The sequence below is a fragment of the Halyomorpha halys genome, unplaced genomic scaffold (genome assembly GCF_000696795.3).
Source record: "Halyomorpha halys isolate HHAL.00 unplaced genomic scaffold, Hhal_1.1 Scaffold30.1, whole genome shotgun sequence".
Classification (NCBI taxonomy): Eukaryota; Metazoa; Arthropoda; class Insecta; order Hemiptera; family Pentatomidae; genus Halyomorpha; species Halyomorpha halys.
In genome coordinates this window covers 521,309-542,589 of record NW_027110126.1, presented here as the reverse complement: position 1 = coordinate 542,589, position 21,281 = coordinate 521,309, and the positions used below count along the sequence as shown (strand labels likewise).

The following is a 21,281-nucleotide window of genomic DNA, read 5'->3' as shown; positions in this document are numbered from 1 at the left end:
TATATATATATAATGATCCGGAGTCGGCTCTGGTCTTGGATCCGACTGTGAGATACGAGAATAATAACGCCGATCACGTGGGTAGAGTGGAAAGAAAAAAAAAAGGAGATTTATGAAAAATGAATTCCTTTCCTAAAGAAAAATTCCGCGAAATCTTCGGAGAGTTCACCGTGAGAGGTCTCTGGCTTGGATCTCTCTCAACAATATCGAGTAGAATACGAGGAGCTTCTTAGAAGACCTTATTTCGGACTCCCTAGAGATCATACATTATCATCTGCAAGGGAATTGGCTGTGATAATATTCATCTGTGTTTTATTTTTAACCTGTTTATTTGTGTGTTATAATTTATTTAATCATTTATGTTGCTTTTTTAAATTTATGTACTAGTTCTTTTTAAATTTATTAAAAAACTTTTTTTTGAGTAAACTGTTCTATTCCTATGATTGTTTTGTTTTGCTATCTATTGATGATTTTTGTAAATTTGCTCAATTGATCGAAAGGTTGTTCCGGGTCAATGAAGAGGAGAGGTACGAAGGCGTGAAAAGGGAATAATGAATTGATGTAATGGTAAATTGTTATTTGGCTTTCTGTGAAAAGGAGGAAAACTAATATATGTATATAGGAAGGAAAGGAAAAAACGAGAGAAAAAAAAGAAACATATTTTTTTGTTCAGAAAAAAAAATGTATTTGTGTATTGTATTTACAGTACTGATAATATTGTTAGAAAAACTAAAAATGTTAATTTATTATAGTGTATATATATCCAATTATGGATTTATGGGTACTCTGTGGGTTATAGCAACCCAAAATATTTGGGAAGCATGGCCAAATAAAGGATTTCTCAACTCAATATATATTTTTTTAACATCCTGACACCAATTTTTTCTAATCTGTTCTCACTACTTTTTTTTAATATTCACATTCAAAAATTTTCAAGTTTATTTGAAAAATGAACATATCTTAGTTACCGCAGCTTGGATATTACAAAAGGGTATAAAAATGGTTTATATTCCACCAACTTACACCTGCATTGTCGTATTTTTCCTGATTTTAGAAAACGCCAGGTCAGATTTGACTTAAAGGTAAAGAAAAGTAGAGGATTAACGTGAAAATGAAACTAATATCAATATAAAATTTTTTATACATTTGGCTGACTTGAAAGCAAATTTATACAACTATTTCAAGTAATTTACATCATTTATATGTAATTTCCTGTATACCGCTACTTCCTTTTGGTTTTATTCTCGGATAACAGATCATTTTCGATGAACTAATGAAATAAGTATGATCATCTCCCTAAAAGAAATGTAGAGGAACTATTCTGCCAAATGTATTTCAAAAATTATTTTAAGGTTCATTGTTGCAACAATTTTTTATTTTTATATTCTGACAACGGCTGCTTTTTCTTTTCGGATACTCCACTTCTCCTAAAATTTTCCAGAATTTAAAAATTCCCAAAACCTTATCAGCCGCTTGTCTCAGTTCTCTTCAAAACAACCCATTTTATTTTTATGATGTACAATTAGAGGATTTTTAAGCTTATTAAAATAATTGTATGCAGCATAAATTAAGTTAATGCTTTAACATTTCAAGTTTCAATTCGAATAATAAAATATTTTCGAAAATAAAGAATAAAGATTATTGATTTATTATATTTGTTTGATAGTGGTTTATTTCATTATTAACATAGCCTGCAAATAAGATTTTAAAAAAAAAACAAGACATCAATATTTAAGATTATCTTCTTGAAAATGGCCTGAGGGCCGAAACGTTGGAGAGTTTTTAAGAATAAAAGTTGAGAGTAATATGGAATAAAAATATGTATGTTAATAATGAAATAAAGAATAAAGTTAATAATGGCATTATAGAAGTCTCACTGAGTATGATTTAGATTTTACGTTTGAAGTGCAAACAAAAAATCGATAGAGTAAGAATTATAAATGATCAAATAAGACTTCAATAAAATTAATCTTCTATTCATATATCTTCCTCATAACAGTTAAAGTTGCACAATGCAACATTATGTTGCAACGTACGTTTTAATATGCCATCAAAACGTTACTAGAACTTGACAAATATTACCCCGTCCTATAAGTAGATAAACAAACTCATGAATAAAAGAACGAATTCAAATTGTGTAGTTTTATCTAGCCTAATAGGTTTCTTAATTTAAAACACGAATTCAATTAATTTACAATATTTTTACCTTATGTTATTTGTTAAGAAATAAAATGCTAGTATTAAGTAAAATATAACACTAAAAAACATATTTTAAACATTAACTTCTATCAATAAATTTTACAATAACGGTTACAGCGTAGGTTTTATTTTAATAATTGATGAATATTAGTTATGGAAGATTTTTTTGGTAAGAATTAAATTATGGTTGTTTTTAAATAAATTTTACTTAAACGATTATTCAATAAAAAAGTATTGATTAGACTATGGCCACTACCAACAAAAAAAACAACGATTCCCTTCTAAAACAATTCGAGTAACAACAATTTATTTAAACTATTTTAGGCTCTTATTATAAAAACATGGAAACATAGGCTCTAATTATAACAACTATGTGTGTAAATATAAATATGTTTATTTATTTTTTAACGAAAGAAACAAAGCTTAAAAAGATATATATCAGGATGTTTCATCCAATATTTTTACCAAAACGATTAAATCCAACACAAAATCTGATTTCTAAATTATAATTTCAGACAGACTTAAATTCAGAGGTGAAGACAATGAGATCTCTAGCTCATGCAATGCATGATTTAATGCCATAGTTGCACAGCAAGAGCGTTTCATTTTCTTAAAAAATTATGCTATTGACTATTTTCATCTTCAATAAAATAAAAAAAAATTAGACAGGGGTATTTCATACCACCAGGCCTAATGTATTCTTCAAAATATTAATACCTCTGCTGATGAGGATCATTCATTTTTTTTTAATTTGTAAAATTAAATTTACGTTGCTGCAGTATGTTTTTTTATAAAAAGAAAGAAAATTTGGCATAAAGAGAGTAATGGAAAATGTCTAAGAGGTATGCATATTCCATTCTCCAAGTAATATGGATGTATTATTAATCTTGTTAATGTTCCAGGAGGGTACAAGAATAAAAAAGAAAAAAAAGAAAATGAGATTCTTGGAATATGGGTTTCCCAATACTGAGGAACGTTTTTCATATCTATGGCCTGTTGCACCAATCTCAGGTAACTTAGCAACCTGTAACTGGTCCACAGTTTTGTTAACCAGGTTACCTGATATTGAGATAAACAACCTACGCAAATCCTATAGCTAATGTTAGAAATTGTGAGGCCATTTAATTTAAAATCCATTCAACAGCTACTTTTGAGAAAATTATTTGAAAAAGAACAGAACACTTATTTTTTCATTATTACCCGATCAGATAATTCTTCATCGTCTGTCAAATCCATTTTATTCAATTGAAAGAAACGCAATAATACAATACACCTTCTCTAGATAACAGATCTAACTGGAACTATGGAAGGTTACTTAAATTATTACATACTAAAACGTAGATTTATTCTAAATCTCAGTTTAACCGGCAATTATTGGCCGGTAATAGTACAAGAGCCGGGAAGAAAAAAAAGGCAGTTATTTCAAAACAATTTTTGATTACTTTAATGAAAATTATGTCTAATTAATAGTCAAAATTGATGAGTCTGACAAGTATAGGTAGGTAAAAGGAATAAAAAATGCCGGCTATTTCAAAACATTAAAAAAAAAAAAAATTTATTGTAAACTTTATATCTTTAAAACTTTCAATAATACTAGAAAACATAAGAGAATATTATTTAAAGCAGAGTAAATTTTCTGAAACATTGGTCATAATAGAGCTATTTACGTTCAACGGTCTTTGAGATATAGCTTTTAAAAAGCAACATTTCATAAAAATGTACAGAAAGATTTGTAGTTAGTGAATTTATTTCGAGAAATCTATATTTCAGGAACTATGTGCCGTATAGATATCTATTAACAGTCAAATTAAAGCTAGTTTAATATACTATAATGTAGTTTGTGACCTTTGTCTTATTAGGAATAATAGCTTTCATGATATTTGCTCAAATAAATTGATTTATAGTTGTTCCCACGATAACTTTGATTTATGATAAACTTTGTTTCAGAAACCATGAAACGTAAAGATGTTTGCCAGCAGTCAAATTTAAGCTACTTAAATTTATTATAAAATATTTTATAGCTTTTATGATACCTGAAAAAATAAATTAATAAACTGTTCAAAATTTAAAAAATTTCTAGTTGTCCGAATAAAATGCTTGATTTGGAAAAAATATATCTCTGGAACCATAAGACGTACAGATGTCTGCCAGCACTAAAACCAAAGGTAATTTAACTTACAATAAAGTAGTTTATGACACTATCTTCGTATGGACAGTGGTTTTTATGGAGTTGTGATATTCGCCTATGAATATAAATTTGGCATATTAAAATTTATACGAAATAAATTTATTTTAGCAAATGTTAAAAAAAAAAAATACAATTCCTAGGAAGATAAACGATATAAACTACTATATAATCCATTAAACTAGCTTAAATATGAGTGCTAAAGGCATTTGTACATCGAATAGTTTTTGAGATATATATTTCTACTGATCTTTCTAAATGTTGATTTTTAAAAATCTATATCTCGAGAACTATTGAATGTAAATAGCTCTATCAGGGCTCATATTTTAGTAAATTTATTCTAATTTAAATGATGTTCTCTTAGTTATACTAGTGTTGTTGGTAGTTTTAAGAGTATAGAGCTCCGAATGAAAAATTAATTTTTTTTTTACTTTTGAAAAAGCCACCATTTTTTATTTATCCTACCTATACTTGGCAGACTCATCTAGTAATTATACGCAGTTTTAATTAAAGTAATAAAAAATTGGGGTGAAATAACTGCATTTTTTCTTATCTTAGGCTCTTGTACTATAAAGGTTACCACCGAAATTGAAGGTTACTTTTATGGAGCAATGAATAATTATTGATTTTACCAGTAATTTAAGAAATCGTAGTTTAAACTGTATAGATAGAACAGGCCCTTAACGTATTCGAGCATACACTCGTGAAAAATTTAAATAATAATTAGTATTTAATAAAATGAAATCAAACCTTATTAATTATTGAATTAACATATTATTAAGTATTAATTAATATTGACAATTAAGCAAAGAACCAAGGCTATAAACTTTTAACAATGATATTTTAATAATTGAGAAAGTAGATTCCTAAAAAATAACTACATAGCATTAGGTAGAATCATACAACATTAATCTATGATATTACATCTTATCAGATCTTTTAATAATACGTTGATAACAAACCACAAACGTTCTAAAATCGAATGTTGCTTCTTCACACTCATAATTTTGTAAAGGATGTATTACCAAAAAGAAAGTACCGCTGACAGGATATAAAAGTCCTCCCTGAAAACTGAACCAAAGTTGTTCCTCGTGTCAAAAAGTAACCCTAAGTCTAAAGTACAATATTTGAAATACATCCAACATAAAATAAAAAATAGCATTTATTGTAGGAAGATGGTCCAGATGGTGATCAATAAAGATATTAAAATAGTAAAAGAAACCTATTTATTATTAATCAACGTTACTTTGCAGGGCTTCCTCAGAGCTGTTTGATTGTAGTACAAAGAAATATTGCAAGGTTACAAGCCCTGCAAGGTAGGGCAAAAGGTTGGTTAACAATAAATTTTTTTTTTTTACTATTTTGATACCTTTATTGACCGCTACTCGGACTATCTTCCACAATCTACTATCACTCATCCAATATGAATAACATTTATCAAACATTGATATCAATTTATCTCCAAAGAAAAAAAGAAGAACATAGAATTCAAAATATAAAAAGTCAACACTTCTACATACACACTTAACAGCTTTTAAGTAATCATCCAATATATTAATCAAATACTGCTAAGATGAAAGAACATTTTGATCCCCGGAATAAATGTACAGGTACATATGGCTCTCCTGTTGGTTATGATATCAACTAATGGGTACTATTAATTACACTGTTAGTTATTACGTACCTCTTACTTACGCCATAAAGAATAATGTGTTAGTCGTTAATCTAAATATGGGCGTCAATACATTTATAGCTCATTCTGTCCCATAAAAAATACACACCCCTCTCAACTTAAAGGTGAGGAACTACACCAGTGTTAACTGGGTTAAAATCGGTATAATATCCAAAGATTTCTCAGGATGAAATGAATATCCAATAAGGAAGTTGGGGATCAGAATCAAACTAATAGTTCGTAGTCACTACATTAACACCTTATCCTTTATTTTTGCCAACAATTGAAAAGAAATAAAATTTTTTATTCAAATAAACAATTTCTGAAAAAAAATAATAGGGGTATACATATCTTAATTTTCTTTATTCACGTTTCTATAATGCGAATCCTTATCTAACACCACTTCATTTTGTAACAAATTACTCATGTTTCAATTTTAAAAATGGATGTTAAATTAATGTTAATAGAGATGCAAAGAAACCTCCCAAGGTTGAGATACGTGTTGAAATTCGTCTTTGCGTTCATTTTTAAAAATATTTTCCCTCATTGTTTTTATTTCATATAGCTGATCTAGTTCTAAAATAAGATATGCATACCTACCTATCTTAATTTTTTTATTCACTTTTTAGACTTTATTATTATTTTTATATATATATATATATATATTAATCTAAAAGAGATCATCAATAAAGTTCTCTGTAGTAAACATTATAATAAAAATATATTGTTAATTATGACTTAGCTAGGAATAACAATTATACAATTTTTTCAATTATAATCATTTTTCAATTAATAAGGTTAAAATAAAAATGGCGCCCAAAATGTAATAGTGACTTTAAGCTCTAATTTGCACAACAGTAACTGTAGTTATACTTATTTCTTTTTTTTTTCTGATAGTATAGATGATACAAAAAATGCGAATTAATAATTACAGAAAATAAAATAATTTCCAACTATTTATTTCTTAACGACCTCAATGTTACACATTTCCCCACTCGATTGGGGGAAATGAATTTTAGTTCTTACAATTTTAAAAGCATTTTGAGCGGATAAAGGTAGAAAGAAAAAGGGTAGGAAAATGTTGAACAGGATGACAAAAAAAATATCAACTTCGTATAAGCTTCACTGCAACAGAAAAATTTTTCTATTGCAGTGAACACTATTCAAGTGTTTTCCAGTCGTCAACCAAGTGAGGTCACTCATCTACAAATAAATAGAAGATAGTCACAGTGCGGTCAAAGAAGAAATCCAAATAGCAATTAAATAGTTTAATTTGTGAGGTGAGTGTCCTACTTAGTTAAATATTTTCCTTTTCTTGACTTTTATTCTTATTTCCCTTATTTTACCATATTTTATTGTTCACTGCATTTGTAATATTTTTTTATCTAATTTTTTATTTGTTATTATTTCTGTTTTAATAGATTTTCAAATACCTTTTTGTAATTCCTGTTTATTTATACTTTTCACTGTAGATCTTATTTTTATTTTCTTTAATTTACACTGTTCGTTTTTATAAAAATGTTGACATATTTTATATTATAATTACCCACACATTTTTCTCATGTAATCTATTCTCCTTCTATGTTATATTATTTTAGTTCTTTGTATTTTGGGCTAACAATGATGAAGCCCTGCGACGTGGAGCGAAACGTCAGCTCACATTAGATAGTTTATTAAATGGAAGGTGGTCAAATAAAAACTCAAATAGTAATAATTATTTTAATTGAGTAAACGTTTCGCCAACTTTGAAATTTCCCTCATAAATTGACAAACAAACTTCTTGATTCTTACATTAACCGTGTTACTTTAGTTCCTCCTGTTCCGTATGTCCCCATTCTTTCTGACAATATACAAAAATCCTTAAGATCCACTATTCCCACCCTACCTCTTGGCTTGAAGTCCCACAGCAAAATTTCCTATCTTTTCTCCAAATTAAACGACCCTATCCTTGTTTTTACACCGATCCAATGTAGTTTACCGGATTCCTTGTTTTATTCCAAGTAGCAATTCTTTCTATATCAGCGAAACTAAGAATCAACATAAAAACAGCATTTTCCAGAGCAAAACTTTTATCAACTCCTGTAAACCATTTACCTCTAAATTGTCAGAACACGCTTTAAACCTCAATCATGCTTTTAACTTCAATAATACTTCAATTCTTGCTGACCCCAACAAAAACAAACGCCTCATCTCGCAATCAATTTACATAAATTCAACAGAGAATTCCATCAATCATAAAGTCGATAAAGACTAGATCTCCCTGACATACCGAAACATATAAAATCTAGCCTTGAGAACTTCGAATGTGGTCTTGCCTTCCTTATATAAAAGGCAAAGCAGGACAGTAGAGAAGCAGACCATTGCCAGAATTTGAACAGTAAAGCCAGAAAAGGTCTCGGGTCCACTACCGTTCAATTTTCTAGAAAGATTATAGGGATGAATGGTACTACAAAGAGTTGATATAGTAGAAGTACGATTTAAATTCAACTAATTTCAAAGAGATAAATTAACGCGTATATTGATATACATGTATCTAGCAAATATCATTATTAGCATTATACGTCAATATATATCGATCAGTAAAAAATTTTTTAGAATGGGTAGGGTGATTGGTCATCACTAAACAGCAAGTCCTCTTCTTCGGCATATTTTTCCAGTTGGAGCGATCGTCAGTGGCCTCATGAATGTTTGCTGACGTTTCGGTCTAAAAAAAACTGAAATTCTCAAGGTAGAGTTAACGATTACTTCACAATAAGTCCCTGAATAGACCTTTTTATATTATAAACACATGTCTTACCACATTCCATTATAACATATCAATTGTATCTACATCCAACAATATTTCTTATTAATATATATATTTATTATAAGAAAAGTTAATTTCACATAATAAAGTCATTGAAAGTATAAATATTTATAGAACTTATTTACACTCCAACTCACGCCATGATAGCCGGCTGAGACACGATAGGTATCTCTACAACGATCTGGAAGCCCATTCACTAACAATTACCAGAAGATGGGAGAGCCTTCCCTTCCCCGATGGGAACCCAGTAAGAATACCGGATCCAAGGAGCCATGGGAAACCATTACCATGCAAATAGCTTTTTCTAATGAGTACAACCAAGGTAGCAAGAGCTGATACCTACACTTCAAGTAGAACTCAGGATTCTCTGTCACAAAGTGAACATTAATGGAATCTAAAAGGTGAACGTTAAAAATTGGCTCAAACACATCATATTTAAAATTTCAAAACGCGCATATTTCAAACCAATGATCTGATGACGAATTAAACTAAATTTTAAACCAATTAAAAAAACAAAACAGAACGGTCCTTTTTTCATGATAAAGTTTTTGTCTTAACATGCTATATCAGGGGTGGAGCAACGCCAATTTTGGATGACCATAGTACATAAATCTGTTCTTATCTGTAGCTACTTTGAATAAATAAATATTGATAACAATTATCCATGTTTTTTTAATTCCCATGGACGTGAGCTGTAACGATTTTTAAATAATTATTGTTGTTTTTACGTAGGTACCCAAAAACAACCACCACCCTGGCCCAAAAAACCAACAAGAAAGTGAAATCTTTCTATATTTATTTAATGTAGTCTACAACTGTACAAATAATAAATACAATAAGTAAATATGTTGTATGTTTCAGATACACTTGAAAATCTTGGGAAGGAAAACCCATCGGTGGTACTTCAAGCATCAATCTAAATTAAAAGGTCCCGTGGCCATCTTCTTTTCAGACGCCTCCGAAGATTATCTGGGATTGCTAAAGATGAGATTAAGAATTAATGGGTTAGGATGGGTAAGGAGTTTGGAATGAAAAGACGCATATCTGTTTTGGGCTAAATCTGCAACGAATATAATAATATACGCGTGTAATAATTTTTTGTAGTGAATGGGAAGTTTAGAGCGTTTGTCAAGTAGGTGTTGTAGCAATCGAAATCTACGAGCAAATTCTTGTCCTTTCAGTCTTGTATGTGGATACAAAGTAAGTCTCTTGTCAAGATGGAGTCCTAAGTATCGAATCTGTTCAACAGGCGTTAAGTGAAATATTAAAATCAAATTATCAGCCTTACTGTGCATTCTGTACAAATAGTACAATAACTTATACATAGAATTTGATAAAAATATTAAATAGCATTTTAAGTTAGTAAAATTCACCTTGAACAAGTATCGGAAAATCGAATATTTTAGGTAACGCATGTACGGAATGCTGCTACCAAAAGTTGGGCCTGGAAATTTATTTTCTTCATGAGCATATATTTCGAAAACTTAATAAGTGATTTAAAAAATAAAAAATAGTTTTGAACATATATTTTACTTATCTAAGTTACCTCACTGGAATGCACCTTATACTGAAACACTGTGCAACCATAGTATGCATTTCACACCCCTTCTCACTCCATAGACTACGCCTATGTAAGTCGATCACGACACACTTTTAACATAAAAAGCAGATCTTATAAACTGGTCATCCCTGTGTTATACTAATATAAATCATCATCATATGCATAAATCATCATTATAATAGGAAAAAAATTTGGCCTAAAACATCAGTCAAGTTAAAAGGACATATTTTAAACGAATTTTTCTATATTAATCGTATTCCGAACATAAGAAATTTAAGAAAATTTTAAACCAACTTGAAAACAGCCCTCTTAACATGATATAATAATAATATAAATCATGAAATAATATAATAAAAATAACATAATTTATATATAATACGATATATATCATAAGATGCATTAATTACATTAAAAAAAAAAACATGGTTTCCAACAAAAGTTAAGTTCAAAAAGGACATGGTTTAAACGAATGCTTTGATATTAATCCTATTAAGAATATAACAAATTAAAATAAATATTAACCCAAATTTAAACAAAAAATATAATATTGGTTTTCTTTTAATGATAAAGGTAACATGATATAAATAATAACATGTATTACAATAGAAAAAAAAATTGATTCAAACAACAGTTTAGTTAAAAGGAACGTGGTTTAAACTTTGATATTAATCACATGACGAATATAACAAGTTAGAATAAATTTTTAACCAAATTTAGATAAGAAAAAATATAATAATGGCTTTCTTTTAAAGATCAAGTTTTTGCCTTAACATGATATAATAATAATATAAATCATGGTACAATATAATAAAAATAACATAATTTATAAATAACACAATATGATTCATGAGATGAATTACAATAGAAAAAAAAATTATTCACACTTTTTTTTTTTTTTAAATATTTATTTATTGCTATTTACAACTGTACACTATAATGCATTTAGTAAATCTGATCTAAGTTACATTGGGCGTGTAGAGAAACTACCCATTGGTAGCACTCTAACAAACAACACTTAGCTTTAAAAAAATATGGTTTAAACGAATGTTTTGATACTTATCATATCACGAACGAATAGGGCAAATTAAAATAAATTTTTAACCAAATCTTATCATGATAAAATTCTTGTCTTAACATGATATAATAATAACATAAATCGTGGTATAATATAATAAAAATAACATAATTTATAAATAACACAATCTAAATCATAAAATGCATTAAAATAATAAAAGAAAAATAGGTTTAAAACATCAGTTAAGTTAAAACAGGATATACATTAAACGAATGCTTTTGATATTAAACATACAGGAAATCACAATAAATTTTAAACCAAAGAGAATGGAATCATAAATAGAATAAAAAAATCGAATGGTTCTCATATCATGTTAATGTTTTCAACTTCACAATGAACGCTAAAATTAAAAAAAAAAAAACCTAGAATCCATAAATAAATTGTATTTAGAGAGTTGCGATGCTGACCGAGTGATGGCGCTCTAAGGAGCGTTCAGTAATTAATTCGATACAATATATCTAAGTTAACTTTTTTTTAAATTAGTTTCCATAGGAAAAAAATATATATAGGTGTTTAGTTCTCAATGCTTACATACACAATTGAAATAGGGAAACATTGGATTCACGACATATATAGGAGGTTAGTGAAGTTACATTTTTGGGAGTACAAGATATTTAATTGCTTTGCAAAAAAATGTTAAGATTAAAAAACAGAGATGTTTTGCAAGGATTCTATTAAAACTGAGTCAATATCTAGCTAATTTTCCCCTTTGACCTTGAAAAGTAACCATAAAATTATTTTAATAACATTTTAACATCAACTTTATTGGATTTGAGTTTATCGCTGGTTATTATCAAGTAATGGCTGATTAAGGTATGCAGTAAAATGAGTGGAGATTGATTTTAAGCCAATCCTTTACTCGACAATATATTCAGATGAATTTAATACTGGTAGATATATTTGTATATACAAATTACCTAGCAGCATTAAATATATCAGCTATCTATTGTATATATATATTTTATTAATTTTTCAAGATTGTATCAGGGAAGCATAATTCCAATTGCTTATATGTACCAACATATTGTTGCCACAAAGTAAATGGGGAAATTGATTTTATAACAAGCAACTTAAGATTCAGAATCACGTTTTGGTCAATTCTCACACCACCTGGCACAATTTCATCTCATTTTAGGGTACTTTATAATTGCATATATTCAACCAGTCAATCATCGATAACTCTCAATAGTACAAGAGCCGGGAAGAAAAAAAGGCAGTTATCTCACCCCAATTTTCGATTACTTTAATGAAAACTATGTATAATTACTAATCAAAATTGATGACTCTACCCAGTATAGGTAGGGGGGATTAAAAAATGACGGCAGTTTCAAAACCTTATAAAAACATTAATTTTTCATTCGGAGCTCTATATCTTAAAAACTACTAACAACACTAGAAAATCTAAGAGAATATTATTTAAAGAAGAGTAAATTTGCTAAAATATTAGCCCTATTTACTTCCAATAGTTCTCGAGATATAGTTTTTTAAAAAGCAAAATTTCTTGAAATTCTTCTGAATGATTAGTAGTAGATATAGATTTTTCAAAATAAATTAGCTATCTCAGGAACTAGAAGACGTACAGATGTCGTTTGATTCATGATTCATAAATCAAACTTAATGTCCGAACAACTATAAATCAATTTATTTTAGCAAATTTCATGCAAACTATTACTCCTACGAAGATAAACATCATAAACTACTTTATAGCTCATTAAACTAGCTTTAATTTGAGTGCTAATAGACATCTGACGTCAAATGGGTTTTGAAATATAGAATTTTCAAAATAAATTCACGAACTACTGATCTTTCAGTACATCCCATACAACATTTTTATGAAGTGTTACTTTTTAAAAAGCTATACCTCGAAAACTATTTAACGTAAATAACTCTATTAGGGCTCATATTTTAGCAAATTTGCTCTTCTTTAAATGACGTTCTCTTAGGTTTTCTTTTATTGTTCCTACTTTTTGAGACATAGAGCTCCAAATGAAAAATTAGTTTTTTTTATCGCTTTCAATGGGCCTCCATTTTTTATTCCCCCTACTTATACTTGGCAGGCTCATGCATTTTATCTAGTAATTATACATAGTTTTCATTAAATTTATCAAAAATTGGGGTGAGATAACTGCCATTTTTCTTCTCTTGGGCTCTTGTACTACACGTTTTGAACAGTTTCAACAGAGCTTGGTGAACAAATCATATTGAGAAGATTTTAGTTAAGATCCAAACCCTGTTCAAGAAATATAGACGTTTAACGTTAACAGTATTACACCGAGAATTACTAATTTTTCTGAGGGAAGCTTATTAGTTTTAAAGCAAAAAGGTGCATAATTCTTGGAGCTTTAATCACGTTTTGCATTCTCCAAAAACTTATACACACTTTCAACACTTAAATAAATTTGCGATTTGTAACGCAAATCCAAAATATTTGGTGAAAAAAGTAACAAATGTCGGTATAAAAATGTCAACAGGTTCCCGTGAAGAAACAAGTTAGCCATTGGACTAAAGTCGCCTATTAGGTTTAATTTACACAATTATTGTTATAAAAAGGAACAGAATAAAGAGGGGCTTAATAAAAGAAATCGTAAGTATCGGAAAAGTAGTTGATAGATAATACAAAGTCATAGAAAATAATTAACTTATAACTTAATATTTCAATCTAGAATTTAATTTTAGAGTTAATTAATTAATAGACAAGATTTGAACTAATGTATTTAAGCCCAATTTTAATATATACAATATTTAACTAAAGTTAATTGTTGATTCAGTAGGTTGGAGAAATCATTAATTAATTAAAACACGTAGAGCAGAAATAGTTTATGTTAAAAGCACTAACTCAGCCCAGAACAACATGGCAGCACAAGCACTTGGCCAAACTCTTTAATTTTTTCATAAAATGAATCAGCCAATCAAAATATTCCTTTCATCCACTTAGGCATGAGTAAATTTTCCATAGTTTTGTACTTTAGCATTAGGGTATTCATTTACAGATTATAAATCCTCTGAATTAAAACTATATAGTATAAAAAAGTACGAATTAAAAATAGAGTAAAAAATGGAGCATTGAATAATCATGAATAGTGGTAGTGAATATGGCGATGAAATCTTCATCACATTCCACCGTTGATCATCAGTGGTACCGCTGGCTGCATATATGCAACCATATCAGAAACATTCACTAATTAAACAAAACAAATTTTGTAATAGATACCATTACCATAAAATAATAAACAAGCGATGCACAATTTTATGACTAAGCATAACCTAACATGGGTTTCCTTATAATGTACATATGTTATAGTTATTTAATATCTCTAATGAATTGAAGAACTTTCACAAATATTTGATTTAATAATTAACTCTAGTTTGAGATTATATATTTTAAAATTCTATTTATTTGCTTTCGTACATTGATATACATAGTTTCAAACGTTGTTAAATAACTTTTTGCGCAGTAAATATCACTAATATACATTTGTAAAAACATTATATATCTAGGTGAATACATTTACAAGTTTCTGTAAAATATTTAAGAGTAAGGTTGAATTTGTAAGTTACATAGAACTATGTTTATAAATTTTTATAATGTACCACTCACTTTACTTATTCTTTAGTTTCCCTTCATTTCGTCTGTCTCTATTATATTCATTTTAATGATGTGAATCGAATGGGATAGCTGTAAAGAGTTAAAAAAGCACACTAGCGTGTGAATATTGTGTTTGTTGCTTTGTTCCTTTACTAACAAAGCATATGTTCAAGTCTTTGATTTGCGTAGAGTGGAAAATGTGTAATATCTTGACTTCAAATAAATAAAGTATAATTATTGAGAGATGTGTTAAAGTTGTATTAGAAAAAGATCCATTCAAATAAAATTTAATATACAAATTAAATATCTCATAAAAATCATATTTATATATTAAATCATTGAATGATACACAAAATATTTACGCTATTTTTTCGGTATTCTAAAAATAACTCACATTATGCTGTGCATACAGTATGTTTATTAAATATGGAGAAGTTGCTGAAACAAACAAGTTTCGGCAATTCAATACGGGAACTGATACTTACTAAGAATTTTATCGAGAGAGAGAGAGAGAGAGAGAGAGAGAGAGAGAGAGAGAGAGAGAGAGAGAGAGAGAGAGAGAGAGAGAAGGTACAGAAATATTTCCCACTCTCGTCACGGCTCCTAACACCTCATTAACGAAAAAAGCCATCTTGTTGAAGAAATTAGAGAACTTGCTCAAACAAATTAAAACTCACAAAATATTTTACCTTTGAGTATGACGCAGTGCAACAATCATGTCGAAAAAAAGTTATTTATAAAAAAAAAAAAGTTAAACAGTTATAACCATTTAAGAGGGAGACCTTCAATTATTAGAAGATGAATACAAATCGACATTAATTGTAAGAGTGGATATCAACTTGTTTACTTCAAAGGGAAGCATTTAGTTGAGGTTTCGATTAAAAAACTATAATATATGAAAGGAGAAGAAAACTAATGTGCTTCATAATAAATTTAAACTTTTTTTGAGCCAATAAAAATAATAATATCTAAATTATAAACAATATTGTAATAGAGATGTTTTATATATTTTTCATGTATTTCCAATATTTGAAATATAACCGTTAACGGTCATTTCCCCTCCACTTTTCGATTTTATCACTGTTCCGAAATCATTCAACTGGAACAGAAGGGTGGTTTTGATTTGTTCTTAACTTATTAATTATTATTATCAATAATTTTATTCTTTCTCGTCTATTATTTAATCTCAACTTACTTCTTTATTTCCCATCTTTTGGTGTGTTCAATTTGTTTTCTAATATCTGCTTTTCTATTCTTATATTCTATAAAATCTCCGGTTCTTGTTAACATAATAGTTTGCGTATTTTTTCTCTCTCATTATTGTCTATTTTATATTAATACTATTTGTATCTCTTCTTTTGGATCATTTGTATATAATTATCTTTTCACATATATTTACATAATTTCAAACCTAGCTTAATTTTTCTATTGTATCATATTATTATACTGTGTTAAAATATTTTTAGTTGTTATTTATATCTTTTTAGCCCTGATGAAACACTAAAAAGTGGGGGAAAACGTCAGCAAATAACTATTTTTTGTTTTGTTTTAGACCGTTCCCCCCGATCTTCATCTCCTTGATTTAATATAATTTATTATATTTAATATTAATTTAATAATACGGATAATAATTTATACATATATTTATTTAGGTAAAAAACTAGATTAAATATATTAATTGATTTTTGAGCAACTCTACAAAGTTAGCCAGCACAATAAATGGCTTACACATATTAATATTGATATTCATCGGAATAATAAATTGAAAACCGGCTATATAAATTAATAGTGGACAATAAAATTAACATTAAATCAAGTATAAAGAAAAGCAATGGTCGTGATGGATCTTCTGAACAATAAATGGAAGAAGATGGTAAGAGATATTTTAGGAAAAGCAGAAATTTTTCCCCAAAAATCACTACGTTAGTTTCTTTACAATTCAAACATCAAATTGCGTTAGATTTGGTAAGCTAAAATTTTTTTTTCAGTTAAAATAGAAAGAAAAAAATATTAATTCGTATGTTCCTGATATATTACCATGTGTACCATATAATACCATAACAATAACTTTAAATTGTAGTAATTATATGTTAAAATTTAAGTTCATAAGACTAAAATAGTGTAACCGGGCCAAATCATTCGGTCAAGAAACAACAGATAATCGATCAATTTGATCGGTCCATTCATGAAAGATGTTTCAGAGAGTGGATAAAGGTTACGAGGCATTGTGTGATTTGTTGATTTATTGATAAATTTGAATGTTTTAGTGCAAATAATAAGAAAATTGGTTTGGTTCCCGTTTTTTCAATTTCTTGGCTATGATATCACTCTAAAAAAAGAATTAAAAAAATGTATACATTTTTTTCTATTTATAAAAAATTATTAAATTCTGTTTTATATTTTTAAAGGACAACATCATCATAAACTGGAGCCTTCAATTGTGGTATAATAATAAAGTCAATAAGATGTATTAACAGTGTTTCAAAAATAGCATTCGACATTTGGGTAAGTGGATTTTTTTACATATTACTATCACAACTGAAGTTAGTTATGAAGCAGCCAGTAAACTGTGCATTAGAAAAACAATACCATTTAAAATTTAATTTTTGCTTTTAAATAATATATAACACACAATATATAGAATAGATACCGTACAAGTATATTCACTTACGTGATGGAGTTGCGAAAAATATGTATTGACAAAGATACGGTTGACCATTTAATGCAATACTGATAGAATGGAAGACATGAGTAAATAAACGTGTGAAATTTCATGCATATATTTAATTTTTTTTTCATATGTTTAGTTTTGACCGTGGATTAATATAGGGACAAATGGTCGAAGGGGGGCTGGAAAGAATACTAAAAAGTGGTACTTCATTGTGCAAACTTTTCACCCTTCCAAATTGCTATGGGGTAGACACCGGCCAACGTTTAAGGACAAAATACGACAAAAATAAATTATGCACCACTTTTTAGTTTTCTCTATTCCTAACCGACCATCTTCTCCTTATAGAGACTTGTGGTTTGAAGATTAATTTAAATACCATGTCTAGTTTGCCGAGACATTAAACTGTGGAATTTTAAGTAAAATTGAATTTTTACATTTTAAGGTAGAAATAAATAAAAAGAAAAATTAAATTTATCTCGGATTTATATAAATACAAAATAAAACCTTTATCCACACATCTCTTCCAATAGTAACATAATACATAATATATTAATAATGGTTCAAAAATACTATTAGAAACTTGAATTGAATTTTACCAACTTCGATCCCTCACTAAAGGTAACTTACGAATAAACAGGCAAAATACGCTAGTAAAAGAAAACAAATAAGGCTCTTTTGAAAATTTAATATACATTTTTTTTTTACTTAGCTTAATTATATTTATCTATTTATTTTTATTTTTATAAACATATACAGATTTAATTTATTTACATTCTTCTTATATTTATTTATATTAATTATTTTTTTTTATTATATGGAAGTGTAAAATTATCACTATTACACATTGCCCAAATTTGTAGCACATTGTAATATCATCAATAATTAAAAGTTTGCAATTTGAAAATGTATTAAGTGATATATCTAACACAAAATATATAAAGAAAGTAAATACCGTAAAAGTACAAAAAACTTATAAATAAAATATGTGTTGACAGGGATATGATTGGAGGAATGTGTTATGTGACATTTTAGGAAACTACAAATTTTTTTTCAAAAGAATATTTTAAACACTCCTTTCGAAAAATATGTTGTTCAATCCATCGAAACTTTAAATTATGGTATTTTTGTAAAGTTAAAAATAGAGTTTTTACATTCTAAGGAAGAAATAAATAAACGATCTATTAAATTTGTCTAAGATTTGTAATCTTGCAACATAATACCTTTATACAAATATATTTTCAATTGTAATACAATATATAATACAATAAAAATTATTTAAAAATGGTATTTGAAACTCGAATTAATCTCTTAATACAAAGTTACTCACGAAATACGCCAATAAAAGAAAACAAATAAGGCTTTTTTGAACATTTAATACACTTATACATTTAACATAAAATATGTAGAAAAACGATTCCGAATAGGCACATGAAACTATCACGTAAAACTGTGAAAGGATATTAATGATATAATCTAAGAAATCAGTTAATAGTGCCATTTGACATTTTAGGAAGTATAGAGATTTTTTATTAAAAGGATATTTTAAAGATGATATTTCAATGTATCTTATTTATTATTTCGAAACGTTAAATTCCAATAATTTTTTAATTATTAATTGAATATTCACATTCAAAAATAGAAAAAGGTATATATTAAATAAAATTTTTCTCAGATCTGTATGTTTCAAATACACCTGTATCCACTCATATCTTCAATTGTAATGTAATAGGTACTAGACATAAATAATAATACATCATTTCAGGAATAATTAATTAATAATTATTTTGTTCAGTAACAATACATACATTCGAAGTGGTATAGTGGAATGGCAAATTAATTCCTAAAAATATTTCTTCATAACAACTTATAAAAAAATCTATAAACTGCAAAAAATTAAATAAAATAAGACTCGAATGAAAATTTAATATTAAATAATAATGTGTAATACAAAGATGCCGTGCAGCCACCATATGAACGTATCTGATGGAGTTGCGAAAAATAAATTCTGATAAAGATGTCAAGAGTTAGTAAATTGATCGCATAATGAACTATTGCACTGTAACTTCTGTAACAGCCAGTTTCTACAGTTTCCAAAACATGAGTATATTAAAATAAAGAAAAATTATATATAACTTACTGACTTATTTCAGCGTGTGTAACCAATGTCCGCTGACTAGCTTTCAAAGCCACACAAGCGAAATATTCTGAAATAAAACTTCGACGGAGCGACATAAGTACGTTTGCGATGGGTTGTGGAAGGACAAGCATTCGATAGGAGATGGGAAGATTCCAAGAAGAACGCCATCACAGAACACCTACACACCGCTTGGCCGTTTGTATCCTAAGTCGTAGTCAAGCAACGCTTGTTCGATAAATTCCAAGCCCGGCCGAACTCATTACGGATTCACCAGCACGCTCAGTTTTTAATCGCCGACGATGAAAACAAAACATCTCCTGACACTACACCGTTTATAAGTCAATTAAAAAAAAAAATCACAAGTATAAGGTGAAGGATAGATCATCGAGTACAAAATAATAGTCAAGAGTTTGATACTACCATGGTGCCCAAGGTATAAGACAGCCAGAAACCAACTACAACTGCACAATGAGGAGTACACATCACCGATTGGCACGACAAATAAGAATTGTTCATTATATCATATTGTTTGAAATATTAACTAATAACAGGTGTTGAGCACGCTGTGCAAGACTTATAATACCTGCACTACGACTAACTACGAGGCTGCAATAACAACAAAGAAAAGTATGGTCAATTGTGTCACTATGTAATATGGAAGAAAAAGTTATTAAAATAAAAATAATAATATTATACATATAAATAATTCACCGCATAATTTAAAATTATGAGGAAGATGATGAGGATTGCGGTCGAAATAGAACAAAACAATAAACAACGAAAAGACTAAAATAAAAAAGCATATGTTCTTTATTTTCGTCTTTTATTGTGTTAAATTTTCTTTTTTCATATCTACCTTTCTATTTTCGCGTGTTATTGCTTCTTCTGTTCATTAGGAAAAAGCTAGAAGTTTCATACATGCTGAGACTAAAATAAAGCCATAGTTCTTATCAATTGTTCAATCAATTCCCAAATGTGAAACTACAATTTATTATGGTGAATAGTAAATATTGGTGAAATTTTAAAAATAATTATACCTAAAATCATTAGTTATGATATCTTTCTAATTATGCTTAGCAAGAATAGCTCGATCATGAAAAATCTAGATAATATAGATAACACATTATTACATTCATTAATAACTCTAAATCCAACATTATTTCTAAAAGTCTGTTAAAACTACATGTAAGATCAACGTGATAAATAAATTAAAAATGAGAATTTCCCATTAGCAACAAACGTGGAGTCTCCAGGAAGAAGGGTTGTTTTCTATTTTTTTCGGGTATATGATCTAAAGAAAAAGACGAATTAAAACAGTATGTTTTATTCATACAGATATTAATAATATCTTTTATTAAAAAATTAAATAAAAATTTTAATAAACATTTA

At 28.2% G+C, this 21,281-nt stretch overlaps 1 protein-coding gene across 2 annotated transcripts in view; it reads right to left on the bottom strand.

Moving 5' to 3' along the window:
• grnd (grindelwald) overlaps nucleotides 1-21,281 on the bottom strand; it is a 121,536-nt gene that overhangs the window by 26,279 nt on the left and 73,976 nt on the right. The window contains exon 1 of one of the 2 annotated variants that reach the window (XM_067048195.1): nucleotides 19,893-20,023. The exons of the other annotated variant lie outside the window; for it this stretch is intronic. Within the exon in view, the coding sequence (XP_066904296.1) occupies nucleotides 19,893-20,023 (131 nt within the window). Of the gene's footprint in view, nucleotides 1-19,892; nucleotides 20,024-21,281 lie in introns of those variants that run through there. 2 annotated transcript variants of the gene reach the window in all.